This window comes from Adiantum capillus-veneris, chromosome 3, assembly GCF_014529385.1.
Source record: "Adiantum capillus-veneris isolate H3 chromosome 3, ASM1452938v2, whole genome shotgun sequence".
Classification (NCBI taxonomy): Eukaryota; Viridiplantae; Streptophyta; class Polypodiopsida; order Polypodiales; family Pteridaceae; genus Adiantum; species Adiantum capillus-veneris.
This window is the reverse complement of record NC_140933.1, coordinates 164619640-164635348: the sequence shown is the minus strand read 5'-3', so window position 1 is coordinate 164635348 and position 15709 is coordinate 164619640. Positions and strand designations below refer to the sequence as shown.

General features: G+C 43.1%; 1 protein-coding gene across 2 annotated transcripts; it reads right to left on the bottom strand.

Annotated features, from left to right (window-relative positions):
- Nucleotides 1-2035: 2035 nt before the first annotated feature.
- LOC147462107 (transcription initiation factor IIA subunit 2-like) lies at nucleotides 2036-5137 on the bottom strand. 2 transcript variants are annotated; one of them, XM_086509543.1, is made up of 4 exons: nucleotides 4753-5137; nucleotides 3787-3840; nucleotides 3102-3303; nucleotides 2036-2977 (listed from the first exon to the last, which is right to left on the bottom strand). In XM_086509543.1, the coding sequence occupies exons 1-3, from the start codon at nucleotides 4915-4917 to the stop codon at nucleotides 3145-3147; spliced, it is 378 nt and encodes a 125-aa protein (XP_086365669.1). In that variant the 5' UTR covers nucleotides 4918-5137; the 3' UTR covers nucleotides 2036-2977; nucleotides 3102-3144. The 2 variants fall into 2 exon arrangements, with proteins under 2 accessions (XP_086365669.1, XP_086365668.1); XM_086509542.1 differs by lacking the exon at nucleotides 2036-2977 and having other exon boundaries at nucleotides 3013-3303; nucleotides 4753-5134.
- Between the last annotated feature and the right edge of the window lie 10572 nt (nucleotides 5138-15709).

The following is a 15709-nucleotide window of genomic DNA, read 5'->3' as shown; positions in this document are numbered from 1 at the left end:
TGAGAGACCATGTTATAGCTACAAAAATGTTAACAAGTCAATGAAGAGAGAAGATACATGACCCTTGAAAACAATGATTTTTCAAAGTCAATCTTTCTTTGTAAGCAAAATTATTTTTAAGTAGTTCCATCACAAAATTGCTATTGACCACAACCTTGTAATGTGTCAACATAAAAGCCCTTGAAAACAAAGATTTTTCAAAGTCAATCTTTCTTTGTAAGCAAAATTATTTTCAAGCAGTTCCATCACAAAATTGCTATTAACCACAACCTTTATAATGTGTCCACACAAAAGATGGAAGATGAACCACTTGTATAAGCTATCCAATTTTTTATTTCTACAAACAAAAGGACATTACAAACACCAATAGACAACAATATTTTGATAGTGTTACATGATTTTATTAAAAGAACCACGTGTAAAAAACACAAGTCAGGCTAAAAACTAAAGGTACATTTAATAATTTTTACTTAGAATGAAACATCCATATGCCTCATATATCACCCAAGGAAAAGATGTTTAACTTAAAAATTATCTAATTCCCTCCTAAAATATTTACATTTAAACAAAGTAATTCATTGAATATTTTTATGCATGACAATATGAGAGAGATATAAAATTTAATGATTTTGACTATGTTGTTGTATTTAAGTGATAGGATTGCGAAATTATGGTGGATAGGCTAAGTGAACATTCATGGTTAATATGGGAGCTAATTAGAATAGGTTAGTGATGATGAGAGAGTGCACACAAAGTAGGCTTGATTGATTAAGATTTTTGAAATATATAAATGAAGCAAATATAAGGTGTCAAAATTTGATAATTTTGACCATTCTTGTGTTCAAAATGCCCAAGAACCTTAGTCTCATTTTGACACTTCGAAACGGGTTTCAAACCAAAAAAAGCCTTGAAACTATCCAAAAAAGTCTCATGTAACCATAGGACTTTTTCGGACACCTTAGAGATGGAATTTCACAAATTTGGCCACATGATGGTCATTGTGTATGGATAGTTATTTCTAAGATTTGACCCATTCCATTCCAAACACAACCACGTGACTAGAATGGAGAAATTATACCTTAAAAGTGCCCGAAAGGATCTCATGTTGGCATGGGACCCTTTCGAGCAATTTTGAGACCTTTCTTGGTCCGAAACACCTCCTCTAGTTGTCAAAATGAAACATATAAGCAATCACATCTACAGTTTTTGAGACGTTTTGGATACAATGGTGTGGTAAAAATTATTAAATTTTAACAATTATAAAACTAGATGAATCCAAAGTGTTTTTGAAACTTTTTAGTTCAAACTAAAATATATGGTTATTTACTTTCAAGGTTTTTGGAACATCTCCATGCAATTATCCTTTAGAAAATTTATGGGCATGCCAAACACAATAGATCAAAATTATCAATATTTCTCACATAATATGATAATAATGAAGACTAAATGATTTTACAAAAAAGGAGCACAAAATAAAAGAAGTTTTTTATTTAGGTTTTGAACCCTTCATAAGTTCTTACAACAAGTTCACACAGACTTTGGCCACCTAAGTTGGTGTGTGTTGTTGTCATCACTTACACCAGTGTGCGTGTGCGTGTGCGTGTGTGTGTGTGTTCATTGATGCCGTTTGCAGGCAGGTATGTTACCGTTTCTACCTATGGTAGCCTATTGCTAGACATCAGGCCCGCTGAGATAAAAGCCCCAATTACGGGACAAGCCCTGAAATAAGGGCGAACGTGGTGTCAATAAATTGTAATGCATTCAAATTAGTCACACCACGGGACTCCTTGGGTAGTTGGACGAAAAATGCAGTCGTGTACAAAAATGATTGGCTACGGTGCGGCTTCGAGTCCTTGTCCTCCTTGTGGCTCAGGGTTAGTACAATTTTGTTGTCCTTTACTCCGCCGCGTATACTCCGAACTCTACAGCCCCACTCTGCCAACAAAAGCTGACTGGATGCAAGGTAGGCGTTGAAGCGCAACACCTTTATGGGTTTTCTTACTGCTCTTTGTCGCAGGTCGAAACCTGACCGCTCCATCGCCTAGGGATCGCAGACAGCTCGTAGCAGCAGCAGCGAGGGAAGAAGGCTCCATGGAGAAAGATCTTGCAGTAGGAACAATGGGAAGCGTTGCCCAACTCCTCGTTGGCCTACCCCTTTGACACCATCAAACTCAAGCTCCAAAAGGCAGCCCGCTCCATCCCCAGCAGCTTATCAGATGGAAAGCTTAATGCTAAGTGCTTTTAGACTTTGCATTTTTTACTTGTGACACGTCAATCAGCATAACCATGAACACAAGGCAATGGTTTGATATGCACATTGTTGGTGATATCCACATCTCCCCCAAGATGTCTTGCAAACATTTGCACATATACACCTTGACTACAGCATGGAGAAACATGCGGCTACTACACGACCAGTGTTTGCAGAGAGCTTTGATCCACAAAACCCTTGTCTCATTTGCAAGCATGGATACATGTTGCCAAAATGCAGAAGACGTATCTTCTTGTCCAGTGGCAAAGTTGAGTTCTCCTATGTTTCTATGTTCCAACCGAGCACGTTATCAACCCATACCTTCCTTGCTCATGTTGTTGGCTTGTAAGTACTCCCATCTCAATATGACAGTCAGAATTGCGGACTACCTGGGAAATGCATTGGCAAATATATCAGCTACAAGGGTACAGTGCCAGTTTGTCAGCATGATGGGATTTAAGAGCTCAATGTGACAGTCATGTCTGCTTCCTTCATTCTCTTATGTCATCTTCCCTGCTTGCATGCATAGTTTTACCAACAAAGGAAGCAGCATTGGTTATTGTGCCCTCACCACCTTGTTTTTGGCAAAGGCTGCTGCACATGCCCATGGGGCTATAATGCAGCAGTGCCTTTTAGCATGGGTGTTGGGCTTGTAGTTGTTGAATACAACCAATGGCTTTGATGGTTAGAAAGCCTTGCATGTCCTACTCTCTGCCAAGGGAAAAGCTGCACCAACTAGACTAAAGAAATAAGTACCATGATAAAACAACAGACTGACACTGTATTGAGCCCTGAAATTACAACACGGCAATAAAACATCAGCTCTCAACTTTGAGGAGTTTCAGCATACCTACTCCCACCAATGACAATCACGTAAGACAACCCACTGCTTGCTAAAATTGTAGGCGATGTACAGCGGGTAGATTGGCATCAGAAGCAACAATTTTTACATACTCCACCTCTACTGTCTCATCACTACCTATCTCAAATGTGCAATTCTTCAGAAAGAAGGTCCAAACATCTATGTTCCTTCTGTAGTAGTCCAGCTTTCCCTGAAATGCAACTCTCTCTCTCTCTCTCTCTCTCTCTCTCTCTCTCTCTCTCTCTCTCTCTCTCTGTCTGTCTGTCTGTGTGTGTGTGTGTGTGTGGGGCAGAAGTGTGTGTGGAGAAGGCAACATTCTTAAAAGTCAAGGAATGATAAAGGATTGTAATTGTGTAAAGCTTCCCTTTTGGCTTCAGTAACAGTTGGAAGCTTCCTGTTTGCTTCACCAAATAAGCACAAAAACAATGTGAAAAGCATATTGCAATAAGTGTTCGATCTTGATTCTCGGGTTTGCCTTAAAACATGTGTTTACGTGCACATGCAAACCCTCACGAGTACACACATGCACCACACATTCATATAAAGAAAAGGGTACACACACACACACACACACACACATATGCAAAGAATCCTCTTTCTATGCCTTTGCAATGGAAACATATATCAAAGCAAATATTTAATCATGTCCAACACGCACGGCAATCACACATACCTTAAAATGAACTCCTCCTCTTAAGTCTGTTTGCTTGAAAGCAGCAATTATAGACTGCAAGTTTGCAACAAACAACATATTGTATGCAATTATCAGTGTTATTGCTATGTTTTGAAATATTCTCTTGATTCAAAAATTACCCCTTGTACATCAAGTGAACCTTTTCTAAAGTATGTTGTAAAGTAACCTATAGAATTGCAGAGAAAGTTATGAACTTGATCTGGTGTAAGATGCCCAAAAATGACACGCAAAATGTGATGATTTATTTATTGATAGATACAAATGGCAAAATTTGTGCGCAAATTGCAGCTCCATTGGAATCAGACAAATACTTTGGATGCATTAAACAGGATAGAGCCATAATCCATGCGCAAATTGCAGCTCCATTGGAATCAGACAAATACTCTGGATGCATTAAACAGGATAGGCCATAATCCATCCTGGAAGATGTGTTTCCAATGTATAAGTAGATGACTAGTGCACCCCCATTCTGGTGTGTCAAAGGATGGCCAACGAAACATCCCGTAAAGTTGGGACAGAAACATTCAGGCATGGGTGACTAGAGCATCATGAAGGGAATATCTCATGAAAAACTGAATTCAGCGAAGGTTGATCGCTAGAAAAGGTACATAAATGAAGAGGTGTTTCTCAAACGATGGAAACATATCGTTTTAACCATTAGTTTTCTGCATGCATGTCTGCATAGAGACAACTTCTGAGAAAATCGCGTGCCCATTCGTAAAATGAGGCCTAATAAGGAGCATTACTACTAGGACAATGAGGCCTAACACCAGGAAGTACACCGGGTGCTTGAAATGTACAAACTACGGCAATCATGGTCTCCCTACGATGCGCATGTGTGAGGTTCGCTACACTAACAAGTGATGCAGATCTTGCCGCTACAGCTTCTGTGCAGTGAATCTTGAACAAAAGGAAAACGTGAGCAACAAAGGGGCAGAAGAGCACCTTGTCAAACTGTCCGACCACATTGCAGGCGAGCTCGGGAGTGATGGAGCCCTTACTGACGAGCTCGTCGAGGGTCTCCATGAGGGTGGTGCCAATGCTAGCCATTCGGTAGAGGTCGCTCTTCTCTGATCTCGTCGCCATCTCCCGCCTCTTCCTTTCATTCATGTTCAAAGTGGACCTTTAACGTGCCTTCGCGTGTCCCGCAAGCTTCTCACCTGAGAATTCCAAACGAGTAGGGGCTAGCCTACCAGCTGAAGCTTAATCGAAAACTAGTTTGCTTTGATTGCTTCACTGTGTATATGGTAAGCACTACAAAAGTGATAGTGGTGTAGATTTTATTGCATGGCATAGCTTGTGATGATGGCTCCATAGCATATCTCATCTGATCTTTTGCCAAAAGCTCTATGACCTCATATCACAAATGAGATTTGACATTAAAAGATGTATGGAGGTATAAATTTACACATTATAATAAAGATGCATTCCTACTTGCGATGCTTGTGTCCAAAAAAAAAAACAAGTGATCAAACCACGAGGCTTGCAAAATGACCATTAGGAGATGTACATAATTAAAAACAAGACAGAGAGAAGGAGAGGTAGCCTTCTTTGCATAAGGCTATGGTCACGCGAGGCTTAGTTACACCAACTCTACGAGGGAGAGAGAATGACCATGAAGGGACCTAAACCCTGAGATGAGGTGTTGTTTTTATTCGAATCAAAAGGTAAGCTCATCATGCTCTGGATCTTGCTCCCACTTTACCAATGGTGATACCATGGGTTGCCTCAACCCCCCTTTCCCGTTCCTCCTTGTCAGCTTGTCAACTTCATAAGCTTACCTCATTTTAGATCTCCCATTTTACTCTATGAACTGCACCTGCAACAGTGCAATTCAGCTAGGTAACTGAAGACCAGGGCCGGCAAAAGCTGCAAAAACTTCCCCTTCGACATATTTAACGGGCCCTGTCGAGCAAGAGGGAGAAAAAGGGGGGCATAGCAGCAGCTTTCCATAGAGAGGAGAAAGAGCGAGAGGGAGAGTGAGACACAAAGGCCTGTGGAAGGGAGAAAAATGAAAATATGCAAAGGGCCGGGAGGACAATGACGTAAGGCTTGCTGTGGAATGCGACTTTGCAATCGAGTCGTCGACCAAAACATTCTTGGAAAAATGAGGGGGATTGGGCCTGGGGAGCCGGGGAGGGTCTAGATTACATGATGATGTGAACAGCGACAAGGGCATCCTACCTGGGCCTTTGTTGGACGTGGCGGCATCTCCTTCACGTGGCCTCAGCAACCCTCGTGGGTCGCAAAACACAAAGCTGTCGACCATACCTCTTTCCAGCTGGCAAAACCAGCACAATCACACACACACACACACACACACACACACATATTATTCTGATTCTATTCAATCTAAGAGAGAGCTCTAGCACTAAGAGATGCTCACGACAGACAAGGAGAATGAGAGATAGAGAGTGGGGCCCTGTCGACCCTGGTGACCTTCCTAGCCTGGGGCTACCTGATTGGTTGAGGGTTGTTGTGCTAGCTTATGTGAGCTGTTAGCATACGATACCCCGAGTGGCAGGCCATTGAGAGAGGGCACTACTGAGTAACTGAGGGCAAGCCTGTCATAATAATCAATATCTAATTCTCCTAAATGATTTTCTCATGTTAAACTGATCATTTAATAAGTGCCAGGGGAGAAAAAGCTAGAATATTGGTTAAGCTAGCAGACCGGCCACAGTAGGGATCCAAAGGAGGGAAAATAGGGATCCAAAGGGGGGGCCATTTGCAAAAGAGCTATGTGCAACAATGGGCTCAAAAGACCCTAAGGTTCAGCCCATTAAGACTTCCAAAATGCTAAGGTTTCAAAATTCAAAGGTTGTGTCCAAAGGTCAAACATTAGGGGAATTGAATGCTTTGTGTGTGTCCCAAAAAGTCTTTGTCAAGCCCTACATAGGAGGGGGCGAGCCCAAGAAGTAGGGGATGAGAGAGAAACACCCACACACAGTCACAAGCTTCATTCACAAGGAGAAAGAGGGACACATGTCAGCTCCCTAGGCCAGATGCCCACAAGGTGTACTCAAATCCTATTGGATGGCCATGGAGGTGGACCAATGAGAATTAGGCTAGAGTAAATCTAGTTTAATCACAAAGAACCAATAAGAATTAAGCTCTCTAGAAGACTATTGGACAATCTCCCAAGAGGACCAATGAGCATTCAGCAGCCCAGTGGCTTTCCTGATTTCTATTGGCCAGGAGGCAAAGGGGTCCAATGAGAGTTTAGTTGCATTTATTAATTACCTAAATCTCTCACAAAAGGGGAAAGGGGGACACATGTTGTAGCATGAGTAATTAGCAAGGGAGGTTGTTGGACGGATACGCCGCGACGGACGTCAGCACAACGAGAACTCACCTAACATATAATTTCAGCTACGGACGAAGCTCGACCCGCAGGCGCGTGGAAGCAAGCATAAGGTGTCAACCTACACTCGACCGACTCCTAACTAATTCCTACAGAGGTCTCTACCAATTGTCTAAGTCACAGTCTTCAAGAGTGCATAAGAGGAAACTTCCTACAACGCTTTCTAGAGCCGAACACCCATCAAACAATCTCGAAACACCATAGAACTTGAAGGAGACCCTACTAATACCAATAGGTCGCTCTCGCTAAGGTCTATGAACCAAAATCCCAACCCAAAACACGCGGTGCAAAATCACGTAGGATGTCTGGCCGAAATCTGTAGGTCTTCGTTTTCGAAATTTAAAGTGCCTAATGTGTAGTTCTACTCAATGTGAATGCGTAGATATGCTACAATGCAAAATCGGACAACGTATGCTCACCCAAACACCCGATGAAGCTCGTAGAAGGAGCTCACAAAACCGGACCGTACGCGCGCAATGTAGGTATCGGCGCGTAGCTCTCGTCGGGGGCAACACGCTGCACTTCTCCGCACTCGATTCCGACCACCGGAGCACACGTAGCGTCAGGATGAAGCTCACACTCTCTCTCGTACATAGTACGCTCACTCACAGACTTCAAAACTTGTTTTAAAAATGACAAAAGGGTTTTTTCATTAAGGTCAAAAAGTGGTATATATACCTTACAATTCTCAAACCCTAAAGTTCCAAAATCAACCATCTACTCAATCTAACTATCAAAACTGGGATACAATCTGGAAACTTCTGTAAGTCCCAATATTTACAAGGTGAAAAATCAGGTTTTCCTCAATGAATGAATAATTACAAAAATAATAATCCGCCGAGTAGTTAGTTGCCATGGGGTGTGTCCAACTTCTAACACTCCCCCCCTCCTTGGTCATGTCGTCCCCGACATGACCGCTGATCTACTTCTTCATCGTATCGTTTCTTGCATCTTTAGCAGAGATTTGTATCTTGCATGCAGGTTCATCATTGTCGGGCCAAAAATGTCAGTGTTTATTGTGAAGAAGCCTGTGTAGAATGCTTCTTCAAAAGCCTGGAGGTGATAGGATGGTAGAAACATTATCCTTTGATACAGCGCATATATCACCTCCTTGGAAGGCTGACCAGACAGATCATAAGCGCATCTATAAGTATCCTAGAAGAAAAAGATGTTGTCGGTCACCTGGCCTGGCTTGAAAGTCTCGAACACTGCTGAGAGGGTTCTGCAGATTTTACTCATCATAATGCATGTAAGGTCAGGTGAGCCAGTGAACAACTTGATGGCGCCCGTTAGGGTTTTCACCATGTATTGGACACTTATTCTCTCACCTGCCTTCAAGCCCGGCAGCTTAGGGTAGTTCAGCCAAGTAGGTTGGCTCCTTTGTAATATTTCCTCCGCTTTCCACGTCCTGATCCTTGGTAGAGGACAAAAGCTGAGGTTGTCTCTGATATTTTCGGTGCCTCTACCAAGTGGATTAGGTATTGTGGGTACTTTGTAAGCCAGGCCTTCCTCCACTTTGGCTGAGAATCAACAATGAGCCTGACCCCTTCTGGTTGTGAGGTATCTGCATTGTACAGTGGTACTGTTGGCTCTTCTTTGATCCGCTTGTTGATGGTAGATGCTTCATATTTCAGCAATGGATATGGGAGAGGGTTAAAGCCACTCTCGCCGGAGGTTGATGGCGTCGATCTTCTGAATGGTCATAGACTTGAAGACCCTCTGCTCCCACTCCAAGGCTTTCTTTGTGGTCTCTTTGAGCTCCACCTCTATTGCTTTTCACAATTTTTCTTCCTCTTCCTGTGTTAGATCCTGCGGCTCTTGAGAGGATCCTTCTAGGATTTCCTCTTGCATAGGCGTGTCCACCGGATCTGCCACATTTTCTAAGTCAATGCCCTCATTGGCCGCTGGCCCTGTGCTCTCTAGCTCTCCTGCTTGCTGTCCTTTTATCTCCTCAATTTGCCTTAGGAGTTTTTGCTTTTCAGTTTCTGCTTCTTCACCCATATTCACGAGGAGGTCATTTAGTTCGGCGTTTATTCTCTCCGCCTCCTCGATCTTTCTCTTCATGCTTTCTACTTCCTCTTGCAGGGCTTTTTGGCCTTCTTCCATTCTCGTTTGCATGACGATAGATCCTTCTACCATCATCAATCTCTGCTTTTTCTCTAGAGTCAGCTCTTTCTGAAGTTCTTGCATTTGTTCTTCATAGAGTTGACTCTCAGTCGTGATTTGAGTCGAGCTAGTAGCTCTGACTCTGGCAGGTGATGCTCGTAGCCTCTGGATGGTCCGATCTTTTACTTTGAGTTGGTCCTTGAGCTCAAGGACCTCATCTTGGCTTGCTTCTTGATCTATCTCAGCCCTTTCCTTGGTGTTTCTCATGGCTTCTACTTCTTTAGATTCTTCTGCCAGCTGTAGTGTCAGGTTATCTTTTTCCTTCTCGGCATCTAGCAGTGACTTGCTGAGCTGCTGACACTCTTCTTCAACTGCTTGCATTCTTTTTGCGGCTGCTTGATTTGCTTCCTCCATTGCCTGGCAGCTTTGTAGTGCCCTTGCTAGGCTGGCCTGTAGCTACTTCTCTCTCCTTTGGCTTTGTCCTTGCAGAGCGTCTACTTCCATTTTAATCTTTACTTCAGTGGCCTTGAGAGTTGTCATCTCTTTCTCTGAAGCCATGGATTGCGCTCTCAACCCTGTTAGCTTCGTCATCACCACGTCCCAGTTGTTGGAGGGCGGGTGCAGGTCCACTGTATCTATATCAATTTCCTTTAGTTCCACTAGTCTGATGCCTTGCATCTGTTCTTTAGGCCCTGTCCTCGCCAAGTTGAATGCGACTGTGGCGGCTTCTTCCTTGGTGTATCCTACAGCTAGCAGGTCCAAAAATGCGTAATAAGAATCTTCTAATTCTTTTTGATCGCTTCGAGGCTTAGCCTCTTCTTTTGGCTCCGGCTCTTGTCTCTGCTCTTGCTCACCTGCTTGCTGGTATTCTTGTTTGTCCTCAGCCTCCTTATCTTCTGGTGGAGGGCTGCTAGGAGGTGGTGAGGGCTGTGGGCTGGGTTTAGGGCTGGGTTTAGAGCTGGCCGGTAGAGATGCAGGCTTGCCCTTTAAATCCCTGTCTGCTTTAGTTTTTCTTTTTCTTTCTTGGCTCTCTTGCTCATCTAGCAGTTTCTGCCGTATTTGCTGTACTTCCTCCTCTGTGAAAGGGACATGTGGTATATTCTCTGATGCAGCATCAAGAATCTCAAAATTCTTGATATAGTCCTCAAATCGGTCCCTTTGCACTCTTCGGGACGATCCTGACATAGACTCTAGAGAAGGCTTCCAGAGTTCACTTAAATCACCCTTGAGGGCTCTCTCTGCTCGGAAGCTTTCCATCAGCCTCTCTAGTCTTGCTGCTTTTTGTGACCTTGTTTCTTTGGCAGGCACTTGGGCAAATTCCTTCTTCCCTTTCTTTTGCTCGGGCTGCTCCTCTTGAACTGGCTCTAGCCGTCTTTTCAGTCTTGTAGCCACCCTTGGTGCTCTTTGAGGCTCATCTTCCTTGTCTTCTTTTAGCCTTAGCCAGTCGTTCTGAGACGGGGGGTCAGGCCACCTTCCTTTTGCGTGTAGTGCTCCATAAATCACCTTGGTGATTAGTTCTCCTGGCACTATATAGGTTGGCTTCTTGTTGCCCATCTTTACTAGGTTGTCATGTATATATGCCGCATAGTTGATTATCTTTGGGGTGCCTTTCGTCATTGCCCAAGTGAATGTCGTGGCAATTGCACCTAGCGGCATCCTGTACTTCTGTGGCCTCTTCGTGCACATGTGGAAGTACTGGTTGTACAACTGGCTCATGATTGCCACTCTTGGGTTGGCAATGTCTTCAAAGGTGTAATTCCCCTTCTTCTCATTGTACACCTTGACCTCATCCCTTCTTTTTGTTACACTATCGGGCCTCGTTGGAGAGGTCTAGTGCATCTGCTACAACCCGCTCAGTGATTATTATCTCTGTTTCTGGCGTGCCTTGTAGATCTGTTACTTTGGCCACTCCATCCTCTTTAATGCTTGTCACAAACTCCCAGACTCTCTTGAACTCCACCCCTGCCGGTATTGCTTCAAAGTAGTTGTGGAGATCAATCTTCTCCAAGTATCCGGCCATCTTGCTTCGTACGAACTCATTGAGTTCTCTTGGCAGCATTGGTAGCTCGATAACATTGCCTTCAGTGTCTTTGAACACTCCTTGGTAGATCTTTAGGTCGTTGGACTCTAACAGATCTTCTTGCATCCATGTGTTGGTGGGCTTTAGTGTTCCTTCTGGAATGACGAAGGGTTCCACTTCTTCCAGGTAATCCTTGATGGTCATTCTTTTCTTCTTTGCTGGTGACTTCGCGGTTGCCATAGATCTTGTTGCACTCAGTAGTCCAAAGTTAGCGTTTTTTTCCATATTAGCTGCGAAACTGAGTTTTACTTATCCAAATGACTTGAAAATTGAAAATAAAGCTTAAAAGGAACTTGTGAAGCTGTGCATGTGCTCACAGTGCAAATCTGGCCCAAAAATTTTGATCTAGACATCCTACGTGTAGGATGTCTTTTTCATTAGAATTGGTTCATACTTGACATGCTAGTAGTGTATGGCTCATGGAACATGGCTATATGCTTGGATTTGGATTTGCATATCAAAAAGTGGATTTTTTGGCTGATTCAGGCTTTAGTTCACAATTTGGGTAGAAAGTCTATCATAGGTAGCAATTGATGTCCAAATGGGTTGAAAATTGGTATATGGGCTTATTGCACCATGGTATTGGCTCCCATGATGTCACTCTTTGCACAGAAGGCTAAATTTATGCTGGAGACATCCTACGCATAGGATGTCTTTTTCATCAAAATGACATGAAATTTGTTCTGTGGGTAGTCCTTGGCCTATGGAACATGGCCATGTTCTTGGATTTGGATTTGGACAAGGATTGATGCTTGTAAGGGCCTGTGTGGTGTTTTTGGGCTCAAAAAGTGTATCTTGAAGGTGTTGGGGGTCAAAAATGATTAGAATGGATTCAAACTTGATATATGAGCTCCTAATGATGAGGTCATTGGATCTGGAATGATCAAACATCCCCTACAGGTCAAAAAAGTCAAATAGACATCCTACGCGTAGGATGTCTATTTCATCATTTTTTTGCTTCTGACCATACAGATTGGTTGTTGATGTGTTGGTGAATGTGTTGTGCAAGTTTCATGGGATTTGGACAAGATTTGGTAGGTCTATGGCCCATTATTGCCTCTATGCCCTAACTTTGTGTTTTTTCATGCATATGAGGTCAATTTTGGTCCAAATGTGATGAGACTTGGTGGTTAGCTTATAAATGTCATTCAAAAAATGTGCATGATGAAAAATGTCGAAGTTTGTGTCCAGAAGTGCCCTTGAGGCATCCTACGCGTAGGATGTCTCCTGGTGATTTTTTTATGGATGGTGCTCCCAGTGCTTGCCCTTGGTCCCCCTGAGTCCCTTTTGAGCCTAATTTCAACAAAAAAGTCAAATGGATAGAGAATAACTCCCTGTGTGGACTTTAGAGCCTCCGAGCCGTTTTCTGTTGGAGTGCTTTTTGGCGATGAAATTTCTTGATGTTGGTCTCCATAGCTTCCCGATCCCTTGGGGATCCTTGCCGTATGGTTTTTGTCGACTTTGGCTTCACCGGAGCTTCATTTGGCAATTTGACGCTCTAGAAGCACCTGTGGTTGCATTTACATACCTTCGATGATTTGTGGTGGTCTACCCTCATAGGACTTGGTTGTTGATGGTCTAGGAAGGCCGCTCGTGAAGTTTAGTGGCAAACGGACTTGAGGTTTGGCCGCAAGAGCAATTTGACGCTTTGTGTGTCTAATGCCGTTTCTGAAGTTTAGTGCCGCCTCGGGTCACTTTTTGGTCATGCGGGTCACATAGACTTGTCGAGCATGTCGAGATGCTCCTACCCATGAATTTTGGTAGCATTTGGTCGCCGTTTCTCCGATTTCCCATTTGGTGGCTTCTTGCGGGTTTCTCGGAATTAGGGTTTTTCTCGTTGGTTTTCTACTGCCTTTGGACATCCAGGACTGATCTCCTAGGCTAGGGTAAGCTGCCGATGAATTCTTGTTGCTTTCGGGTTAGCCGTTAGGCCGCCGTCTCTACTTGTAGGTCACTACCGCCCGCTTTGTGTGTGACCCCTACGCTAGTTTTCGTGACATAACGACAAACATGCGCGAAAAGCTCAAGGTGGTGAGCCTACCTCTCATGTCTGGATCTCGTCGGGTAGTCGTGCGCGTCGTAGAAGCTACTGGAAGGTCGGTCTGCTCTAGGTGGCAGAAGCTCTCTCCACAAAGTCAATAGTGAGAATGAGCTAAAAATGAGGTGAAAATTTCTTATAATGGAGGTCCCCGAACCACTTTTCATGAAATTTGACATGTGCTCCTATCTTCTTGCGAGATGGGGTTTAGGCTCAAAAATTTCTTGATTTGGACTCCATTTGCTCTATTTATCAGAAATTTGGTATTTCGGTCAAAACCTGGCCAAAACACGCTTTCCGCTCTAGTTTCATAATTGCACCCCCACTGTACCATAGGTTGTCCTATAGTCACTGATCATCCCCATAATTTTTTGTTTTTCATTACGATCGTTTTTCACTTGCTTTTTATATTTTTGAAGTTTTTCTGTCGAAAATTAGCAAAATTAAAAGGAAAATAGCAAATCAAACCTCGAAAATCTCCAAAAATCATAATAAATCACAAACATCACCGCAAAACATTATGTACACTCTCATGCAATTTTTATGGCCGGATTTCTCCGTTTTACCAATATTTTGCCCGAAAAATGGCTATTTCTACTTATATACACACACCTAGGGGCTTGATTTGGCTTTTGGCCCCATATACCTATAGATACATGCTGTATAAGGGCATATGTACTTGGGTTACTCCAGAAAATTTTGCAATCAAACAACAACCCTTAAAATAGTCGAAAATCATGCCCTTTTTTGCTCTTTCTGTTATTGATTCCGCATTTTAGAATGCCTCCCCCCCTCCTAGCTGGAGTCCTCCCGGACGACAAGGTATCGCCTCAAAGTATGTGCCGTGAATAGGTTGAAAAGTTGTGCTAATGCCTGACCGATTAATGTGGCCCTATTTTATGCATACTCGACCAATGCATGGAAAAATTAATGCTGTGCAAGAGAAGGGAATAAGCAAGATGCTTATTGGCATTCGCCGTCGAAGTTTCCTGTTTTCTTTGCAAGTAACAACTGTAACTCTACTGCTCTCTCTTTAATTGCCTTTTTTGCAAAAGGCAATTGCTTCGCCGACACTGTTGATAGAGCCGTAGCTGTTTCTAAGGAGAGAATTGGCTGGGCAGGAATGGCTATGGGCCGTATTGCCTTTGCTTTCCATTGGTATTTTGTTGCTGCCGGTTTTTGTAGATGTTTTGGCACTTCCTTATTTGCCCCTGGTTTTTTGTTGATTGGCATCCACATAAGTCGGTTTTTCTTTTTCAAATGCAGCTGTCTGCCTTCCATTGTTGCTTGTACTGAAGGGAGTTCCTTTTGCTTTTGTTTTGGTATCCAAATGCGAGTGACATTTGGGTTATGGTTAAGCATTTTCTTTGGGATCCATATCTGTTTTATGCCCTTGGTTTTTGGTGGAACCATCTGCTTCATTGGAATTATTTCGTTGCATTGTTGTTTGTCTGCCATGTCATTTCTATCCTTCCGCATTCATACTTGTTCCCCTGGTTTTGGTAACCTAGATCTTTGCATTGTGGCCGGTGACTTCGTATGTTTGTAATTAGCATGTTTGGCCTTTACCTGATTGTTGGTCTCGGGTATCATGTTGTTCTTTGATGGCATTTTTGCTTTTGTTTTTTTTTTTAGTGATTGTCTGGCTTGCAGTTGATCATTCTGGTATTGCTGAGCAAAGGCTATCATCTGTTGTTCATGTGCATGTTGAATTTTGACTGCCTTTGCATTCCAATCTATCTGTACATTGTACTCTTTTTGCCAAGGTTTCCCCAACATCATTGGGTGTTGTGTGCTTTCATCCGCCACCACATAGAATTTGTGTGGGTAAATATATTGATGTATCTGTACATGCAATATAGTCCATCCCAATGTTTTCAACGGGTGTGATGTGCTACTTTCCAGCACTTGAGGAGTAGGATGAAGTTGACCTGTGAATTTGAGCTGTTGGTATAATCCGTAAGAGATCAAATTTACTTGAGCTCCCGTATCAAGAAATGCTGTCGATTCAACTTGATTGCTGCCCGCTTTGACTGCAATTAGTGGCTCCACTGTGTCTTCATCCAACTTCGTCAGTCGAATGGCATTGATTCGCAATGGTGGTCCACTTTGTTGTTGTTGTCGCAGAAGTCTTATTTTTGCAATGCGTTCTTTTGCTTCTGCTTGAGCTTCTTCTCGTACTCGTTGTTTTTCTTCATTCTTTGTTTTCCTTGATTAATTTGTTGGAGCATCTCCTGTGTGAGTGGTAGATGATATCTCTTTAGTCGACATCCACTAATCCAGTTTGGCATTTCTTCACCTGCTAATGTAGCAA